The 20298-nt window shown below is 48.3% G+C and overlaps 2 protein-coding genes across 8 annotated transcripts in view; one reads left to right on the top strand and one right to left on the bottom strand.

Moving 5' to 3' along the window:
* The first annotated feature begins 2618 nt into the window (after positions 1-2618).
* LOC143372144 (uncharacterized) lies at positions 2619-4074 on the top strand. 2 transcript variants are annotated; one of them, XM_076818092.1, is made up of 5 exons: positions 2619-3121; positions 3189-3289; positions 3362-3457; positions 3598-3728; positions 3884-4074. In XM_076818092.1, the coding sequence occupies exons 1-5, from the start codon at positions 2884-2886 to the stop codon at positions 4038-4040; spliced, it is 723 nt and encodes a 240-aa protein (XP_076674207.1). In that variant the 5' UTR covers positions 2619-2883; the 3' UTR covers positions 4041-4074. The 2 variants fall into 2 exon arrangements, with proteins under 2 accessions (XP_076674207.1, XP_076674206.1); XM_076818091.1 differs by having other exon boundaries at positions 3189-3457.
* A 134-nt stretch (positions 4075-4208) lies between these two features.
* LOC143372140 (protein gustavus-like) overlaps positions 4209-20298 on the bottom strand; it is a 163761-nt gene continuing 147671 nt past the window's right edge. For 4 of the 6 annotated variants that reach the window (XM_076818079.1, XM_076818080.1, XM_076818082.1 and 1 more), the window contains 5 exons: positions 13323-13750; positions 10331-10545; positions 9909-10239; positions 9669-9827; positions 4209-9592 (listed from right to left, as the gene is read on the bottom strand). In XM_076818079.1, coding sequence (XP_076674194.1) covers positions 9453-9592; positions 9669-9827; positions 9909-10239; positions 10331-10545; positions 13323-13750 — 1273 coding nt within the window. In that variant the 3' untranslated portion in view covers positions 4209-9452. Of the gene's footprint in view, positions 9593-9668; positions 9828-9908; positions 10240-10330; positions 10546-13128; positions 13261-13322; positions 13751-15399; positions 15534-20298 lie in introns of those variants that run through there. The other 2 variants (XM_076818081.1, XM_076818084.1) reach the window with 2 other exon arrangements.

The raw sequence follows: 20298 nt of genomic DNA, 5'->3' as shown, positions 1-20298 counted from the left end.
TTCTCTATCGATCTGTCCGGCCGAAATTTTGAATTTCGTTGCAGATTTTTGTATATTTAGCGAATTATACAGCACTTTTCGAAGACCAGTATCTGTAGGCTGTTTTGGCCGCCTGTTCCGAATTTAAAGTCAGATTTTCGAAATTTAAGGTGGTGAATCCAATACGCCGAATATAGTTGACTTTTCGGATTCAATATTGATGAGCAAAATTTTTAATGTTTGATATTTTTAGAAAGCCTGATTCACTCAACGTTTTATCCCAGTTCCATTTAGAAATCCAATTTTATTATGTGCAATCTTGTTTGAGGAGCAGGACTTGTGCTTCTGGAAGCAAATCTCTGATATTTTGTTTATGTACGTGTTTAAAAATATCAAACATTAAAAATCCTGCTCACCAATATTGAGTCAGAAAAGTCAACTATATTCGGCATATTGAATTCACCACCTTCAATTTTGAAAATCTGACTTTAAATTCGGAACAGGCGGCCAAAAAAGCCCGCAGATACTGATCTTCGAAAAGTGCTGTATAATTCGCTAAATATAAAAAAATCAGCAGCGAAATTCAAATTTTCGGCCGGACAGATCGATAGAGAATTTAATTGCGAAGAATTTAAAAAAAAATCGTCAAGTTTTGTGAAAAAATTACGACCTGTAGGGTGATTTGAACAAAAAATGTCATTATGTACCACTGTGCGGCATCGAATCACGTCAGCCTCGCCCCTCGCATAAAAGGGCCCCTAACGAAGCCGTGATTGCAGGCCGAGCGGTTTCGATTGGCCCTTGATAAAAAGTGGACGGGCGAAGGTGTCCGGCCGGAGGGCGGCGACGTTGCAAAAGCGTGCTAAAAATAATAATCTTTCGCTCGCGTCGCGTTGGCGTGAAACCGTCGCTCGTTCACGCGGTGTGTCTATCGATGTGACCCCGATACACGCGGTCTAAAAAAAAACGCAACCCCGGGTTTTATTGTTCGTAATAAACTGGCAACATCCGAGGAGAATCATCTCGATGGTCCTCTCGACGCCAGACCGTCTGCTTTGCGCGGGGACGATATTTGCGCGGCAGGGTAAAAGGGCTGTGGATGATGGCCGACGGTGCGGGGACCACCGAGGGTCCTGGAATATTTTTGGAAAGGGTTGCCGAAGGGTCGTAGGCGAGTTTCGCCAGGTCTCGGGGCTGCGTTTTTACCTCTAGGCGGTTTATAAAAAAAATATAACGCAGAGTGGCTATTTATAATCAGCGGGGGTACATAGACGTCCTATTTTCCAGGCTGGTTTAAAAGAAGCGCAGACCAAAGGATGTCGCACGCTCTGGTACCTAACGGAAACGCGTTATCTAGGGTAGAAATTATTGGTAGTGATAAAAGATGCCACGCTAATGGACAATGTATGTACTCGTGACGTGGGCTATCAGGAGGCACTGTGAGCGAAGAAATGGGTGGGACGATTAGCACGTAGATTAAGGAGGATCAACTGGAAAGATAAGGGGAAAGCTCTTCCTCGGATTAAGGGAACTGGCTGCAACGTATTACTCAACTATGCAGCGTATAAAAGTTAGGAGGATCGGTCTATTACACTTTCAAACTCGCTGCAAAGTGGTCCACGAAGGGTCCTTCTTATTAATCTTTCGGGAGCGCGATACTTCTTCGGGAAGACATCGCATCGGACGGAATTGTTTCACGACTGGCAGGGGAGTTCGCGAACTTCATTTTAAACACCTGTAATAATCCTCGTCGCCCAGAAGTCACCTTATGCATTATCCAGGAAGAGTTAAGCGCAGAATTCCCGGCTGCGGATGCGTTACCGAAAGTGGAACGAAAATATGCCAAGGGGAGGTTTTCCATAGAGCTTCACGGTAGAAGAATTTGTCAAGCCCCGGTGCGGGCTTTTGTGTTCTAGGAAACGAAGCGAGGTATTGAGAAGGGGTTGACGAACCTGTGAACCGAAATAAAAGCAGGGTTAACCTAGCTAAGGGCTCGGCAAAGGCCTGTCGAGGAGATCCCGACAAAACAGCTGACTCGTTGGAAAACGAGCGGCTAGCCAGACAGACAGAGCGAAGAACATCATCCCCTTTAGAAGGGCTCCAGACAGACGAACCCTCCAGGCAACAGCCCTCTGCCCCCTCCTCGTTACCGGCGGCCGTCCCATCGCCATAGCAACCCCTTGGATTCAGCAGCCAGCCTAACCAACCGATTTGCCCACCCCCTATGTTCCCCGTCCATTGTTGGAACATTTACATCAAACACGCTTTTTCCCTTTTTTTTTTCTTTTTTTACGCGGTGAAAATCAGGGTACCCCTTTGTTTCTAGTGGCTACACCCGGCGCGTGGGGGCTGTCTCTTCATCCGCGGCGACGTGGATGGATGTTGCAAATCGGTATACGTTCTGATTCGATGGAAACTATTAGTATTTGAAGCCTTCAGCTTCGTCCTCCCCATTTCCATAAGTATCTTCTTTTCTCTTGCCGTTTCGTATTTCAATTCCACAAAGGGAAAGTTGCCAGGGGAACGTAGACTGCAGTCCTCCGTGCGTGAAATCACATTGCCATGTACTGAGGCAAAAGATTCAAAAGCGATACGGTGAATCGACCTAACGGCCACTGCAAGGCCCGCTGACTGTTCGAAGCTTTCGAGGTAGCTCAGCGGGCCGAATGATGGCAGCAATTTCGAAAATTGCCTGCACTTTTCTTCGCCGACCGGGCTGGATTAAATTAAGCGATGTCACGAAGGTGCCCTTTCTTCCGCCGTCTTAAGATCACGGTACGCCTCCGACGTTCTGTCAGTGGTGTATCATAATTCCTTCGTTCCTCGTCGACTACGAAACGGCTCGTGGTCGTGACTACCCGCGATTATTCCCGGAGGGATATTCTTTCATTTCTGCGAAAGAAAATGTTCTACCTTTTCGTTTCCTTTCTATCGATTCTTTCCGTAAGTACATTCCCAGTTTCAATCGCCGCTGAAGATGCAAAAGCTACGGTGTTTCCGTCTGCCGGAAATGGCTCCGTTGCGGAGCCAGCGAGCGGATTCGGGGCTGATCCGCGAGCGGATATGACGAGTCTTTCTCAGCCCCTCGAGAGGCCTTTCGTCGTGACTACGAATCAATTTCTTCCTGGCAACAGTTTCGTCTGTACGTTTCAATTACCGAAGCCGGAAGTTGCGAACTGTGCTGCACCTAACGCTGTTACGCGTTCCAGCGCCCCAGAGGACCTTCATCCATCACAGGAGCGACAGCCTGCCTTACGTGTACGGTCATCCAAGTTACGGATATCCAGTGGCGCATTCCATCGATCATCCAGTGGGCCCGTCGTCGAAGCAGCTCGTGATCGTCAGTTTCATCGGTCTAATGCTGCTGTTTGCGATAATACAGAACACTATCGTTGCTGTGAAGCGCAGGGATATCTCGGGTGCGCTGTCAGCGAGGGATAAGAGAGATCTCTATGCTGCTTATAATTTCAATTCCGTGGTGAGATAGATTCTGATCGAAGTAGAGATGAAAATAGTCAAACTTGCGACTGAAATAAGGGCGACCTGTTCCGCTTTTTCAAGGGAAGTTGATAATTGCCGAACGTAGGTAGGCAGTAGAATATCTTTTCCTGCTTTCAGACCTCGGAACAGGAAGACGTTCTCAACGAGGATGCAAGGGTGCGTTGCATACAGAAGGCTGTCTGCGTGGAGAATCGGAAACTGGTGAAGGCGTTCGGAGCTGTTGGCAAAATACTGGCTAAGTACTTGACGTAAGTTTTGCAATACCGTTTGTCAAACGAAACGCAGTCACCTAATCTGTTACGATGGACGTGAAAGGTGTCCTCCCTCTTCGTTTCTCGAGGAGGAGCACGTTCTTTGTTCCTCGGGAGAAGCAGGAAGCTTTGTTTCATTTTCGTGGTTTCAGGCGGAGCGTGGAGAAGTCTTTGAAGCCATCTTCCGGCTGGAATCGTCTGGTGGAGGACGCAGGTGAAGCTGGGACTCGCGACGAGGATTGCAACGTGCTTTACAGAGATTGCGAAGAGTCAGTGTCTTCGAAGGATCACGGAGCGCCGAAGACGTAGCGCGCGTCGGCTGACTAAAACTGACAAGGGAACGTCGGATGTAATAATAAACTATACAATGGTACAAGCAAAGAGAATGGTGTTGTGCTTTATTTATCCTTGCCCTCTCGTGGAAGCGGAAGGGGCGGGACGAAAGATCGAGCGCGGGGCGAATAAAAAAGCGGGCGGTATTAATGACTTTTAATTTTAATTACAATATGCTGTGTTGTGTGTTTTTTTGTTCTTTATCCGCTACAAACATCGACAATCTAGCCTGAACTATTTTAGATAGCAGTCCGCTCTATACACGCTCCTTTTATACTCTCTCCCTCTCTTGCTCTCCAATCGTTCTCTCTCGTCGTCGGAATTATAAAAAAATATCAAATCACGAACAGAATGGAGACGAACGGCCGCGCGTACTGCACTCCCCTTCTCACTTTTGTCCGCTACACACTTCTATTTTGTTTGATCGCATTTTTTTTTCTCTGCTTCCCCTTGTTTAGTCCTATTCGTTTCGCGCCACCTCCGCTCGAGCACCCTCCTCGCGTCCACGTGTCTCGCACCCCGACCACCGCGTCACACAACTAATTACACAGTATCGCTGCTATCCACTATTATCGTAATAACATTAAGGCATTACATATTTATAAATCCTTCGCGTCCCACTCGCCGCTATACAGCAATACCACGCTAAATTCGTAAACTTATGCTTAAATAGACGTGAGATCGCTCGTTGCAATAGTCCAGGCTCCGGCTTAAGGGAAACGAAAAGCACAAGAGAAAAGAACGTCGCGAGGCGCGACTCGCGAGCCTGGACACCGGAGGTGGTCTTGGAGGAGCGGGGACAAAAGGATCGCCGACCGTTCGTTCTTTCCACCCAGCCCACTTTCTTGGCCAGGAAGCTGCTCGCTCGCTACGCGATAAGCACCTCGTTCCTGGTCGTCGCGCCGAAGAATTCACTAAATTCGAATGTGGGCCGAAGAACGGCGTATTTCACGCGAACGAAGAACAAAGGTACAGGGGGTAAAAAAACGAATTCTATGAAGACCATCGTCCGGTGGGCAGATGCGTTCGCATTCTTTGTCCGTACGCCTCGCTCTCTCTCTCTCTCTCTCTCGCGCTCGTCTTGTGTTCGCTCGCGCTTTCGCATTCGCCCCATCCCCTTCCGGCACGCACACTTGAGACACACGCACACAGCATCTTCCTTTCTCGTTATCACTTTCATACACGTAGCTTAAGGGTCCTGCTAATTATCGCATCGTCAATAAATTAGACACATTTGTCGAGGCAACATAGTTTGCACAGGCAGGCGGCAGGCAGTATACGGGAGATACCTCGAAACCCTCTGACAATTTTCCGTTTCCGTATCCCTCGTCTCTTTCACTGTATGTTCGAACGCTCGCACGATCGATCGATCGATCGAGTTCATTGGTTCCATCCCCGCTTAGAAATCGCGTCGCGGCGGATCCTATCGCCTGTCCCTGGAGCCTGAGTACGTAAAAGAACGGATAAAAAGTTCGAAGCACGTTAAAAGAAAAGCATCTAATCGGGTGGTCGACCGGTCAGTAAAATTACTTCGACGAATGTGTTCTCGGTGTAAAACGAACGGAATACGTTCCTGGAGTAAAAAGAAACTTGCTCGACCAAGAAGGTCTCGTTCAAAGTGTAACGCAGAAATAAAAATATCGCAGATTTTGAAGGACGCTCGTCCCCTTCGACGTCAACAAAAATGATAAAATATAGCGCAACGAGGGATAAACTAAACAGAGAATAAAAAAGAAAAAGAAACCATGAATCCAAAAAAAAAAAAGAAAAGAAAAGAAAGCAAGTGATGCTCGACGACAAAACGGTGTTAGAAACTAGGTGGCAACGCGTTGGAAGCGGAGCACAAGCACGCGCCGGTATAAAAACACGGTTTTCATTGCTTTTTACTTGCTTTATTCGGTGTAATCCATCATGTTTCGTTCAATCGTCGATGCGATTTAAATAATAGGAAGTCCTGGCGACCGTATCGTAAAGAACGTACCCGGTAGCCGTTTTCTCGTCCAGCACTGTCGTCGATCGATCGATCGCGTACCATTTATAAATCCTTCCTATCGTACAAAAACTGAATTCTACGATTATGCCGACTAACACGATATAATCGATTAATCAATTAAACTATCGAGTCGATACAATAATAATAATAATATTAATACTAATCATTAATTAATAATATGTACAACATTCTAGACGCTATGCTTCGTTTGCCCTGTCTCATGCTGCGGAACGTGACAAGCGCACCGTGTGAAAATGAAAAAGGGAAAAAGAAAAGAAGGTCTTTCTTCTCCGTGTATTTATATAAAATAGTCCTGTGGAGAATAGGTACGACACGAGACGGCAGCAGCGGCGAGGAGAGCGTTACTCGCGGAGGAATAAAACGAAAAAATCTCTTCTACGCGTGTGAATATCGCCCTTTTACGTGTCTCTCTCTCCCTCTAACTCCCCCTCTCACCACCAAGTCTCCTGAAACGCTTGGCCACGGCGCTTGTGTGTACCTCGTCTTCCTTTTCTTTTCTACACTCTCTTTCTCTCTCTCTGCGTGTTCCATCTTCTTATAGAATTTATTATTCGCTATTTTATGTGCTCTGCTTGCTTCCATACTCGGAGACACTTTCCTACATGAGACCTTCCGCGGCGCGCTCGAGGAGCTCTGTTTTAATTTGCTTAGAAACCAGACAGGGTTCGCGTCCGCGAAGATAGCAGTTCCGCGAGGCGGTTCTGGCCGATTTCGAGTGAGCGACGAGCGTCGACCCGCGGAGGAAGCACGTTGCAGCGCGTTTCGTTCAGAGGACTCGGTTCTCCTCTGACGGCGCTCGCTTGGCTGTGTTCGTTCTGTCTCCTCCTTGTCCCCCCACCCCCTACTTTCCTCCTGCTTTCTTCCCCTCACCCCGAACCTTTATTTGCTGTTCTCTCCAGGCCTCGAGACGCTTGCCTCCAGTAAAAGGTGATCAAAGACGAACGTCGCCAGTGGACAGCACGTGATTCGGGTGTGCGTATTGAGGACCGCAAGATCATGGCGCAGTGGGCTGCCGATTGCGAGGATCGTGCGTGTTTTCTCGAACGGCTTCGAAAATCGATGGTTTAAAATGATAAAAATGAACGTATGGATAAAAAAAGAGGTGCCCGTGGTTCGGCTGAGAAAGAATGAAAGACACGACGGTTTTAAAAAGGGGGAACGAGCCCGTGCCCCGGTCGGACAATTTGGAAGACGCGCTCTGTATACGGCGAGTTCTGGGAACTCGATGCATATCGACGAGAATGATGAACAACAATGCGTGGTATCAGTAAGGAACCTCCCCTCGTTTATAGGGCGGCGAAAAGGAAAAAAGCCAAGTGACGAACGGTAACACGGCGAACTCGTCGAATAAAACTCTAAAAATCCCGACTCTTCTCGCATTCGGTACGCTCTTACGGTCTTGGATACAGTCACCACCCGCGATACACTCGTCGTCGTATCGATAGATATCGTCATCATTATTATTATTATCATTATTATAATTATACCCTATGTACAAATCGACATCGCCGGTGACGGCATTATCATTAAACCTAAGCGACAAACGTAAGAGTAAAGAGTTACTAGGGACCAGTCATAATTTGTCATGCTAATAGTATAGGTAGCAACACGCCCGGTATAATCGTTTACTATCATCATACTCGTTCACCAGCATCATCATCATCATCATTGAATTACCATCATTATCATCGTGATCATCTGGATAAGCGATGTGCTTCGCATCGAATAACGCGCGTACTTTTTACGCCGCCGTTCTCCGATGGACAGTTTTAATTCGTGTTTGGAATATTCTGCCAATGCCCGTGTTCAGTCGCTCGCCTTAACGTTTATCTAGGCGCTAGTCTACTTTCTCGCTTATTATTTCAATTAACGCGATCGAGGTGATTCACTCTTTACCCCTCGCCCTTCCGGGCGATGTTCGACCCCGTGCGCGAATTTCGTTAACTCTGTCGCTCCTTTTTGTTACTTTTCGTAGATAGTCTCTAGCTGCGATATACGCGCGCATTTCAAAGGTTTGCTAATTTAAAAAAAAAAAAAAGAAAGGAAAAGAAAAGGGAGAGAAGAACATGGCAAATCGGAGGCGCGTTGCTCAACGAATCATGCTGTCGTTCTCTTTCGCTCGTGTCCGTCCACGATTCACGCACACCACTATACTTCATTAGACCTAGCATGCTTAGAAAATACTTGAAAAAACGAGTCTATTGGAAGGTGGCTGTTCGATCGGCTGGCTCTTCTCACTGTACACATATCTTTTTTTCTTCTTCTTCTTCATTCAGTAGTTCGCTTAATAATAAATTGTCCTGCTCCGTGCGTATCTATAGTCGTTCGTTCCCCCGAAGTTTCGTCGAGCTCTCTCTTTGTTCTCCGGAGCTCTCGAATACGTGTCTCTTCACTTCTCTCCTCACTGTTCGATCTGTTTCCTGCTTGAGCAGTGGCCGGACTAGAACGAGCCCGCTACCCATCGTTGACTAATTATCGAAACGTCACCCGTATCAGCCTCCAGACTCGACTAAGCCTAACGTTTTACTGGCCAACTGTGTGGAGGCGTTGTAAATTTCCGTGATCATGTTGCGTCGATAATTTCTTCCCGCCCGAGCCACGTGTGCGCGCGTCTTCGCCCGCGATCTGATCCTCGGGGTCTCCTCCCGTTCTCCCTCCATCCAGGCGTCATCTTTCACTCAGAACGTTCCAACAACGCGTCGAGACTTACAAAAGAAAAAAACACGAGTAGCGACAGCAGCGAGATGCGCGAAAGCTACCAAAAAAAAAAAAAAAAAAAAATAGTAAGTTAAAAAGAAATAGAGTATCGCGTCGTCCGCCGGTTACTATAACAATCAATAAAAGACTTCGTCACGATTTTAATCGTATCGACATAACACAAAACAACAATATATCACCTAAATAATATTCGCTAGCCTCCGATACGGATTACGTGCGCGTGTGTTCCGCGTGCGTGGCGGCGTCGTACGACGCGCAACGACGGTAACGACACATCGAGTTAACAACGACAATTACAACGGCAATGATGAAGCTGTTTACGACGACGAACACGACGACGACGAAGATGACGACGAAGACCAAGACGAAGACGAAGACGACGACCAGTACGTCGACGACGAGGACGAAGAAGACGACGACGACGTAGACGACGACGACGATAACGCGAACCACCACGATCGTGGTCGCCTCGTCTTATCCTGACGCGGTGGTTTCGTACACCGTGGATCGTGCAAGCGGCTTATGGGCTGTTGTGCTCGATGGCATGCGACGGGGTAGCGGGCGTTCCCCTGTGCGTCGTGGTGGCAACGGTATAATAGAGCGGTGGTGTCCACAGTAGTGATCGTAGTGGCGTTTTCAGAGGTATCACTCGGTAGTTACCTCCTGTCGCGGTACAGGAGATAAGACTTTATCGCCTGCGGCAGGTTCAGCTCCTGGATCTTCTCCTCTAATCTGTGCTTGCCGATTCGTTGACGGATCACTCTTCGGCAGAGGTCCATCAGGGGCAGAGGTTCGGCTGAAAGCATCGAAACGTCGAGTCAGTGGGAACTCTCTACTACAGCAACGACTACGGAAAGCTATGTTATACTCACGGTCAAGCCCGCCGATGTACTTCATCGTGATCTCGCAGTGTCCCCACACAGCGGATACGATAGGATGCAGTTTCCTGCCTTTAAGGCCCCTGAACGCGATCCCGAGGTACTGGCCGTCCACGACGAAGGCTAACGTACCTTCGTCCATGTCCAGGACCACTAAGAGACGGTAAAACGTTGGACATTAGACGCGGCTCTCGCGGTAGCGGTTCCATACAGTGCCAGAAGGCTCTCGCTCACCGAGGAATTTGTCAGGAACGATGAACGTTTCGTCGGGCTTGAGCAGAGCCGGGTACGTGACTCCGTTGTTGTTCTTCGAGTCGTGGAGGAGCTTGTTCCTGCCGAGATCCCAGCCCCAGCTGAGCTCGTTGTTGCCCACCAGGCTCTGGTATCCGACGCTGTGCAACGGCGCGTCCGCCGTCGCGACACCCACCACGGCGTGCGTGCCCCGTTGCCTTGTGCTCCAATACAGCTCCCACACATGCATACCCTTCGTATAGCCCACCTTCCCCCTGATGCAATCTGTGCTCTGCGCCACGGGGTGTCGGTGAAACGTCAACTTGTCGTCATCCTGCAAAATCGAAATTAAGAATCGCAACGTCGTCCTACGGATCTGCGTATGCCGACCGCCTATACTCCAAAGCCCTTCGGAGAACCCGTACCTTCACAAATATGTTGAGACTACGGTCATCAGCGTTCCAGCTGTGATGGACCTGGGTTTCCCGCGATGCGGGCGGCATATCGAGTAGAACATCGAGGCGTGCCGGCCTCGCGAAATCTTGCGCCAGTTCTCTAGGTACCACGGGTTTGTACGTAACAGGAACGGCACCGCCGCATGTTCCAGTTGCGCTCTCTTCCGTCGTGCACTTCAGGCCGCCTGCGGAAAAACAATGGTGCTCGTCAGTAACTAGGCTCGAAGAAAAATAGAGGTAAATGTGTGCAGTCCCACCCCGAAATGAGGGCTAACCAGAGGCGCACTCAGGATTTAATCTTGGGGAAGCCGAGTTGAGCGGATAAAAATATTTTTAATGCAAATTCCATGATAATTCATTAGGTGAATTATCAAAATTGATTTAAAGAATAAAATCTAGTTTTCTTTTTACAAAGCTCTTGAATTATTTCAGTCGTGGTTAACTTAATCTCCTTTTTCCTTTTGCTTTGGGAAGTGCCAGGGCCCCTTGCCCCTCCTCTGGTTCAGCCACTGGGGCCTACTAATCCACGTTGCCCGATTCACACCCTGACGCTTAGTAAACCCAACATGGACACCGAGAAACAGTTGCCAGAAGGGCCATTTTACGGTCTATACCGAGTGGAAGGTCCAAGATACCCTTGCAGGGTTAACATTATCCTTTCGTTTGGAGGAAATTTCCACGTGGCCGTTTATAATTCAGGACTCGTCCGCGAGATTCATCGCGTGGTCGAATATACCTGCCAGAGGCGCGTCGGGACCAGGGTGGTTTGCCGAGGAACGAGGGAAAAAAGGAGTGGAAGGAAAATAATGAAGGGTCCGGCGGGCGCAGCAGGACTCGCTTAAGGTTTTCGAAGGCTCGCCCTTCTCTCTTTCTCTCTCTCTTGGTTAGGGGGTCGAACCGAACGATATCCTTGGATGCTGGTTTATTTGCTCTGGCAGCTGTTCCCGCCGCCAGCGTTCGAGGGTACTGGAAAGGACCGTGAGGATTTCAAAGGCTCCCTCTCTCTTTCTCTCTGGTGCCCGAAAAGCCGAGGGGCACTAATAGAAAGGCCCTTTCACGGTCCTCCGTGTATCCGGTCGGTCGACCCTTCTCCTTCGAGTTCGACACGTCCATGGCTTTTTTCGTTGCCGTCCAACACACCGTTTTTTGAAACTCTCAGCTTTTTCCTCCTCGCAGTACCGACATCTTGGGGAAAAGGACGCGGGAAAGGAAGCTACCCTCTGCTACCCGAAGCTCTGGCGTTTCTTCTATTCCACCTCATAGATCTTGACTACTTTAATGAGAATCATTGGCCCCCTATTAACTAGTTTTCGTAGATTGCTGAAATTTGAATATGTTGTAGTCTTTAGTGATATTTAAACGTACCTCAAACGATTTTACAGCTGTTTGAAGTTAAGTGCTAACTCTTTTTCAATACATTATAGCTATGGAAGTAGTAAACGGATGGAGATGAGCTTTACGGTGCTTATAGAGAAGACATTGAAGTTTTAAGAAAAAATTATTTCAGGTTAAAAAAAAATTGAACCTTTTTTGTGCAATTATTTTAAACAAATGCAGGTTTTTGGGAAAGGAGAATATAATTCTATCCTTCCCCTTGATGGACAAATTTTCAAATATATTTACTTCATTCCTAACCTCGTGTTTTAAACTGAAATTATTTTTTCTTAAAACTTCAATGTCTTCTCTATAAGCACCGTAAAGCTCATCTCCATCCGTTTACTACTTCCATAGCTATAATGAATTGAAAGAAAGGTAGCACTTAACTTCAAACAGCTGTAAAATCGACATTTTTGAAAATTTCGAAAAATCCTTTGAGGTACGTTTAAATATCACTGAAGACTACAACATATTCCAATTTCAGCAATCTACGAAAACTTACTCCGAAATCTGTCCGAGTTCGCATGGAATGTCCCGAATGATCGAGGACCTATTACCCCAACTGTTTACACGAATGTTGAGTACCGAGCGCTTCTGTTCCTCAGACTTGATGGAAAGCTCGACGCTACGAGAAACGTCCCCTTTCGTGAACGCTCAAGTTTTCGGGCAAATGTTATTTCGAGCATACGCGGTCAGGAGCGCCGCTCTGAAACCAAAGATCGAAAGGCTGTTACGAAACCGGACGAAGCGGCTGAAGAAAAATAAATCCGAGAAGATCCAAAGGCGTGACGATTCGTTTTAAAATACATTCCCGACGGCGAGATGGAACGGAGAAGTCCGCGCAGCCTTCATCGGAGCCCAGACAGAAGTTCTGCTTCGTTCTTTTCTTCTCCCTTTCACTTTTTCGCTGCAAACCGTCAGATTTCTATAAGCGTGACGGTACGAAAGAATTCGTGAGAAGGCTGACTATGCGGATGATTAATCGGTTTTCCTTTATGTAAATTCGTCTCTGCTAAAGCCGAGAAACAAACGAGCAGAACTTTCGTCTCGACCTGATGCTTTATGGCTGGTTCCCTCTCGCCAGGGGATAGGACCTCGGTCCGAAGGACCTGTTCGGGCTTCTACCTGAGCAGGTAGGTAAAATCGAGAGCGGTCAGAGGCCTTGACCCTCGACGATGCCCGACGAGCTCAGTCGACTCCGAAAAGTTTCAGGTCTCACGGTCTGGCTGCTTTATGAGCGCTTATTCTACTGGCTTACAGTGCCCCAAAACCTAAGACCCCTGATCACCACTATTCCAATAAACAGTGCAACATAATAGAAACCACCTGAATACACTAACCCACCCCTACCCTCTCTAACCTCGACCGCTTCCCACCCTCATAACATTTACCTTCCACGCGCATAAATCGCTCCAACGCACCTGCAACCAGCTTCCTCATCTCCCCCCATCCCAGCAAAGATTCATCCCCCTCACGAAAGTCGCCACGGTACACGATCGAGGGGGCATCCCATCCAATCGATATACCTAATCATCGTCCATGGGTCATCGCACTCGTTCTCCGGATAAAAGGAACGCGTCCTAACCTGAAATTTTTTGGCCCATGTTCATGCTCCGATGAAAGCGAGAGAGCCGGTAATGATGCTGGAGGTAACGGTGTTCGGTGCTGTGCTTGCTAGCGGCCACCTTGTCCCTGGTGCCGCCGTGCGTGGTGGTAGTGGTGGTAGTGGTCGTTGTGACGAGGTGATGATGATGGTGGTGGTGGTGGTGGTGGTGATGGTGGTGATGGCCGGTGGTCGGTGGTGCAGCGGGCACCGCGCCACCGTCTACTATTCCTCCCCCGCTGCCTGGTCTGCCGACGCGTCCAACACCTCCTCCTCCGCCGCCCCTGCCGGGGCTGCCACCCCCGCCGCGCCCGCGGCCGACGCCTCCGCTGCCTAGACCGCCTCCGGTACCGCCAGTCAGGCCGTTTCCGCGGCTACCACCCCCGTTCGGGCAACGAGACGCTTTGTACCTGCAACACGCGAACACAGTGGAAAAACCTGGTTAGTTAATTGTCGTCGTTCGTCGAGGTAACGGGCATTGATTTTTCACCGAGGGGGGGGGGGGGGACACCGCGTCGCGTTTGCCGCCCTCTCTCCCCTCTCCCGCGCCCTTCAATAGTCGTGGAGTTGTTGAACGCCGGGTGAATGGCTCTGTCTACGTTTCACAGTGGCCGGAAAAGTTTGCTCCATCGGTGGGCCTCCACAAACGAGGATTCGGAAATGCCGGCGCAATTTCGTGGTTACATCACTCGCTTCCGTGATAAACCGTATCGCGAAGCTAATATCAATTAGGCGACCACGATTAGTCACTCGAGTGCCGAGAAGTCGTGGTGGGGACATTCCATGCGAACTCGGACAGATTTCGGAGTAAGTTTTCGTAGATTGCTGAAATTTGGATAGGTTGTAGTCTTTTCGGAACTTTGAAAAATGTCGATTTTACAGCTGTTTGAAGTTAAGTGCTACCTTTTTTTCAATTTATTGTAGCTATGGAAGTAGTAAACGGATGGAGATGAGCTTTACGGTGCTTATAGAGAAGACATTGAAATTTTAAGAAAAAATTATTTCAGTTTAAAACACGAGGTTAGGAATGAAGTAAATACATTGAACTATCTATCCAGTAGATTAATCCAGTAGAGTAATCAAATACATAGCATTCCATTTAAAAAACTAAAAGTCACCCTCGTTTCAAGGAAAATATTGCGAACACCAAAAATTCAGATACCGTATTATGTTGGATATAAAAAACAGTAAGAGTTTTCCTCCTTCAGTTTTTCTTCAAATACTTACCATTTTCGAGAATCCTGTATAAGAATATCAAGTATAGCCGCTTGGCCGCTGCGAGTACCGTGAGCGACGCAGCGTCAACTTTCGTCAATTTTTACGGGGCCAATTTTAAAATGTCCATATTTTTGAAAAATTCTCCATCAAGGGGAAGGATAGAACTATATTCTCCTTTTTCAAATTTTTAAAATCGCGCCCGATGTTAAAAACCTGCATTTGTTTAAAATAACTGCACAAAAATAGTTCAATTTTTTTTTTTTAAACTGAAATAATTTTTTCTGAAAACTTCAATGTCTTCTCTATAAGCACCGTAAAGCTCATCTCCATCCGTTTACTACTTCCATAGCTACAATGTATTGTAAAAATGGTAGCACATAACTTCAAACAGCTGTAAAATCGACATTTTTCTAAATTTCGAAAAATCCTTTGAGGTACGTTTAAATATCACTAAAGACTAGAACATATTCAAATTTCAGCAACCTACGAAAACTTACTCCGAAATCTGTCCGAGTTCGCATGGAATGTCCCGGTGGACACGTCACGGAATTCTTTACCGTGAATCTTCGAGGTCTGCGGAAAGTTGCGGCGACTGATAGCTGTGAGTAACGCTTTATCAGGTGGTCGCTATCCGGGAAGCCACTTATTAGTAGAAACTACTGTACGAAGAGTATGGTTCGGTGACCCTGCTCCGACTTTATTCTTCCCAGGAACCCAATGCGATAGGAAAACGGGAGCTCGACTTATGGTGAATTACCGTTCGTTCCAATTAAAGGTTAACTGTCGCGATTGCTACGATTAGTGCTCGTTCGCTGGATGATAAGAGTGGATTAAGGCTCACTTTAAATCGACATCGAATCTTTTGCATGGTACTTCCTCCAAGTCGATCAGCTGCGTCGAATCGACGCGCTTCTCAGTCCCGAGACAACAGTTTCCCTTGCAACGCTTCACCAGTTGCATGCTCGACGTGACAAGACGCGGAAAACAAAGCACGATCCCCGAAAAGGGGAAACAAAACAGGGTTGGAGCGGCGAGGTCGCTGCAATTTTTCCGGCTTGCCTCTTCCCGCCGACCTCGTGACGTAACGCTAGCAAACGTGGCCCCTGACTCGGCTGTATCCGTTCGCCACGAAGCACTTCCGGCCACGGACACCGGACACTCACATCCTGGATCCGGTTGGCTTCGGTTATGCGCGAGATTATTGCTCCTGGCGGAAAAAAGATTCGCGAGGAAGTTCGAAATTTAAGCGAAACGGGACACCGGTTTCCTCTCAATTTCTCTGAAATCCCCACCTCTGAAATGCTCAGTACTCTCACTCTGAAACTTCCAGTCCTTAAACAATAATTTCATCCGAGGAGAGAAACTTCCAACGGTAAAAGACCAGCAGCTTCACTCCTTCGTTCTAGATTCCGTTTAGCGAATGTTCTTTTCGAGGCGCCAGTATCCCGTATCTTATTCACGCCAGCTGAAACCTCAGGATCCGGGCGAAGCGTTGACACGTCCGCAAGCGATACCGCGAGATTACTGGTCGCGCGTGGACCACGGAACTTTTCCGCAGTTTAACCGTCAACAAGCACCCTAGCCACCGAGTCGCTTGCCAAACTATCGCGGAACGCTGGTAATTAATCAGCGGCAGGTCGAACACCAGCTCGCGGTCACGATCGCTGGTTCTGTTGGCGCAGGAAACGCGCTCGAGAAGCCTGGAATTTAATTTGCCGCGGCGGAGGAGCCGCGGCGAGACGCCCTCCGACTCGCCCGGAGAACCTCCGTCCAAGTCCTCGTCACGGACGCTGCCCGCTCGCGAAACGCTCCGAGTCCGTTAATGATGTTTATCCCCGAGTGGACTTAATCCCCAGCGATATTACGCTTCCCGAGAATGGGAGAAAGTAGTGGTGTAATCGGCTGGCGTCTTCGTTGCGTCATGGTTGTCCATCGAGCGAGTTAAAGCGCTCGTTACGGCCGCTCGGTTCAAGCTACTTTCCCGCCGCGTGAAAACACGCCGGGAAACAGGAGCGCAGCCACGCCGGGGCGTCCGCGGTAGCGATCGAAGCTGGGAACAGCAGCGAATTCGGCTTGAGCGAGGAACAAGGCGTCGTGAGCTAGGTCCCTGGGTCATCGGAGGTCAGCGAGGATTCTGAGGGTTTCGGTCATCGCGGAGGATGAAAGGATGATTTTGTCGGCGCGATGGGATCGAATAGCATTCGATTTCGAGAGGACATACGAGAGCATCGGTCGTTGGGAGCATGGTGGAGGCGCCCAAGCGACGGTATTGATCCGCGGGGGTCACCTTTGCCCCACCTCGACACGAGACCAACCCCCAAATCCACTACCCTCCCCGTCCTCCGCAGCCCCTCTAGCCTCCTCTGACACCGACACCCACGGTCGAGAGGGGGAGTCCCCGTCCTCGCAATGTAGACCGACAAAAATGCTCCGGGAAAAATCTGCCGTTCGCTGCAGCTCCCTTGGCCCTAGCGCGCTTCCTACCAATTGGGGCACAGTTTCACCTGTTTCCACAGGATTAACAGGTCCCCCGGACCTGCGACCTCAGACAGGGACCGCTGCATCTTTCATCAGGCCATTGGGAAAGTCGCTTTGGAATTATTCAGAAAACGGTAAGGACGGTTTTCGAAAGGTAGCCGAGATTAATCGACTCGACTCGCTGGAAGGTTCATCGATAACTCGAGCCGCCTTCTCCATAATTGATCAATCAGCCAGCCGGTAATTTGTTGCCGCCAAGTTTGTGGCGCGAGCTGATTTCTCCCGAGCCACGGGAGAAACGCGTAGCCGGAGAGCTCCGTAATCCGTCGCTTTCTTGCAGAATTCCTTTCACGATTCCCCCGATTCGCCGGGCCCGAGTAAATTGCGCTCGGAACTCGAGACGTTGCCGAGGAGAAGTCCTGTATCGACAAAGCCCCGTGTAACGCGTGGAGGTGAACTTCTCCTCGCAGAATTAGCGACGGTCACGCGACGCACGTGAGCCGCATTACGCGGGCAAGGTGGAGCAGCTTTCCAGCGAGCTTCCCGCGGGATAAGACGGGGGCTAACGGCGTGGAAACGTGACGAGGCAGATCGATCAAACATCGTCGAGGAGGAGCGTAAATCGCGGACGCGGCCCGGCCGCGCACGGCACTGCCAGCCCCGTCCGCTGAAGCTAACCAATTGCCAACCACTGAACGCCAGTCACCAGATGTCAATTGCGTTTAATGATACCGAAACGATGCTGCATTACGCGTCGCTGTTCTCGAGCGACGCGATCAAAGGTTCTGCAGGCTCTGTAAGCGTTTCGATCCGCACCGAGGTCTGCTGCTCCTTCCCAACAAATTATCCTGCTGCTATCGTATCCCTAATTTCATATCCCGCGGAAAGCAAGGCTTAGCAGACCGCTCGCCAAGTTTCCTGCCGCGTGAACCGCTATTTGCATGAGAACAGCAGGAAGAATCGACACGGCCGGTTCCTCCACGCGGCAGGATTGCGTTAACTATCACGGTAACGGCCGTTTCGCCGTTTCGCGCGGGACGCGGCTTAGTGGTCGGCTTAGAAGCGGAACAGCTGACGACTAGGCTGGCCAGCCAACACCTGTTCTCACCAGCTGCCTCGACAAAGAGGCCCGGATAAGAACCGCGTGCGCGCCACTGCCCGTTTGCACGCGCGACTCTTTTGTCAGGCAGGGGCCAGCCAGAGAGCTCTCATTCTGCGCGTTTTCGCGGCGCGACCTTTTAAGGATTTCGCCGCCTGGAACCACACCCTTCCAAGAAGCGTCGAAACAATACCGCGCTCCCTCCTTCGTCGCGACTCGTGCATTTAAGATCGGGGACGGTTATCGCTTTATTTCGATCTGCGCTCGTTGTAACGATTCCTGAAAGGTCTGCTGGGCGAAAGGGCTGACGCAACGTGGCAAGAAATACGAATTTCTTTAGCCCACTGGCACCGCGAGATACATGGGAGAGGAGTTAGGAGGGCCTCTGCTGTCCTATTGGAATTAAGGCTTGAGTAACTGTCTGAGAAGCGGTGGCGGTAGGATGTAAAATAATAGCAGCTTTGGTGAAGTTCGAGGGAGACTAGTAGCAGCTACAGTCAGCGCTAAAGCAATAACAATGCTCGGCAATGCAGAGCTCAAGTAGACTCGGCCCTAATGCGATTACGAGCAAAATGCTACGCGTTACCGCAGAGTGGCAATCTTGGCAGGATTCTAATGGGATTGCGGCTCGACCAGCGGCAATGCCGCTCGAATTGAAACTAATGCACCTACGGGCCCGTTACGATCGAAAATAATGCAGCTGTTGTCCGACAAAGTCAGGAATAAACCGCTCTGTCCCGGCAGAGCCGAGCGCGCAGTAGCCACGCCAGTTGTTAGTCAGACGCAGCGTCGCGCCAGTTTCTAGGAACGCGATCCGCGGGCCAGATTCGGGAGGAGCCTTCGACGTGCAACGAATTAAGGCCGTCGCGCATTTTGGCGAATCGAAGAAATTAATGAAAATTACTTAATTGTCTTTGCGCTTCGATCTAGTGTGCGCGGCTCCATGAGCATTAATTATTTATAAATTTGTCTCTTCGAATCGCCGGGCTCGCCTTTTTAAGGGACCATTCTACTCTCTCGGCCGAAAAATCGGTCACTTTTCGGTGATGGATTTTATAATGAAATAAACACTTAACGTTTTCGATTTTCTGGGGGTATATTCTACCACTCTTGAAATACAAGAAAAAATCTTTGTTGTTTGTTTATTTCATTTGTTTACATAAATATTTCGCAGTGAAGTTGGCGGCTCCAAAATTACTGGCGGTTGAAATTTTGGACGACTGGATCATCGGAAATAAAAAAACCATACATATTTCTAATTCGCAGGAGTATGGTTATCTCGCTTTCCACGAAAAAACGATTTTGAACCGAAATTATTAAAATGGGAGTCGATCAAAGTTAAAAGTACCGAAAAGGGCATTTCTTTTCTGTTTAATAGATATAAAATGTAGGAAAATATTACAAAATCTCAAGATATTTGTGGTTAGCGAGATAGCCATATTCCTGCAAATTAAAAATATGTTTGGTTTCTTTTGTTTTCGATGATCCTGTCGTCCGAAATTTCAACCGCCAGCAATTCTGAAAACGCCAACTTCACTGCCAAATATTTAAGTAAACAAGTAAAATAAACAAACAACAAAGATTTTTTCTTGTATTTCAAGAGTGGTACAATAAACCCCCCGAAATTCGAAAACGTTCAGTGTGTATTTCATTTTAAAAACCAATACCGAAAAGTGGCAAATTTTTCGACCGACAGAGGTGTCCCCTTAAGGGGAGCCTAGTGTAGCGGGGCGAAGAAACCGAGTTTTTTTTGCATAAATCAATAGTTGAACATCACGATAATATGTTCCCAAAGCCGCAAACGAAATTCGCAAAATTAAAGCGGATATAGCCGGTTTTGCTACAGAGCACCAGGTTACCAGAAAACTTGAAATGTGTTTTTCTCGAAACGACAGTTTTACAATTTGCGAGCAATATAACTCCAAAAATATTCAACCAATCGACTTGACCTTGTGCACGGATATTTGTGAATATATTCTCCACAGATCTTAGCTATTTGTATAATGATATTGTTTAAATAAATAACTTTTCTTACACATTTAAGGCAAAATTTCGTTGGAAAAAGTGAACTTTTTTCAAAAGGCCGTCATTTGTTCAATTTTGCATCTTTTAAATTATAAATTTATACGATTTGTGCGTGCACTCATAAACTACACAAAAATT

The sequence above is a fragment of the Andrena cerasifolii genome, chromosome 8 (assembly GCF_050908995.1).
Source record: "Andrena cerasifolii isolate SP2316 chromosome 8, iyAndCera1_principal, whole genome shotgun sequence".
NCBI lineage: Eukaryota > Metazoa > Arthropoda > Insecta > Hymenoptera > Andrenidae > Andrena > Andrena cerasifolii.
This window is presented reverse-complemented; position numbering and strand designations above follow the sequence as displayed.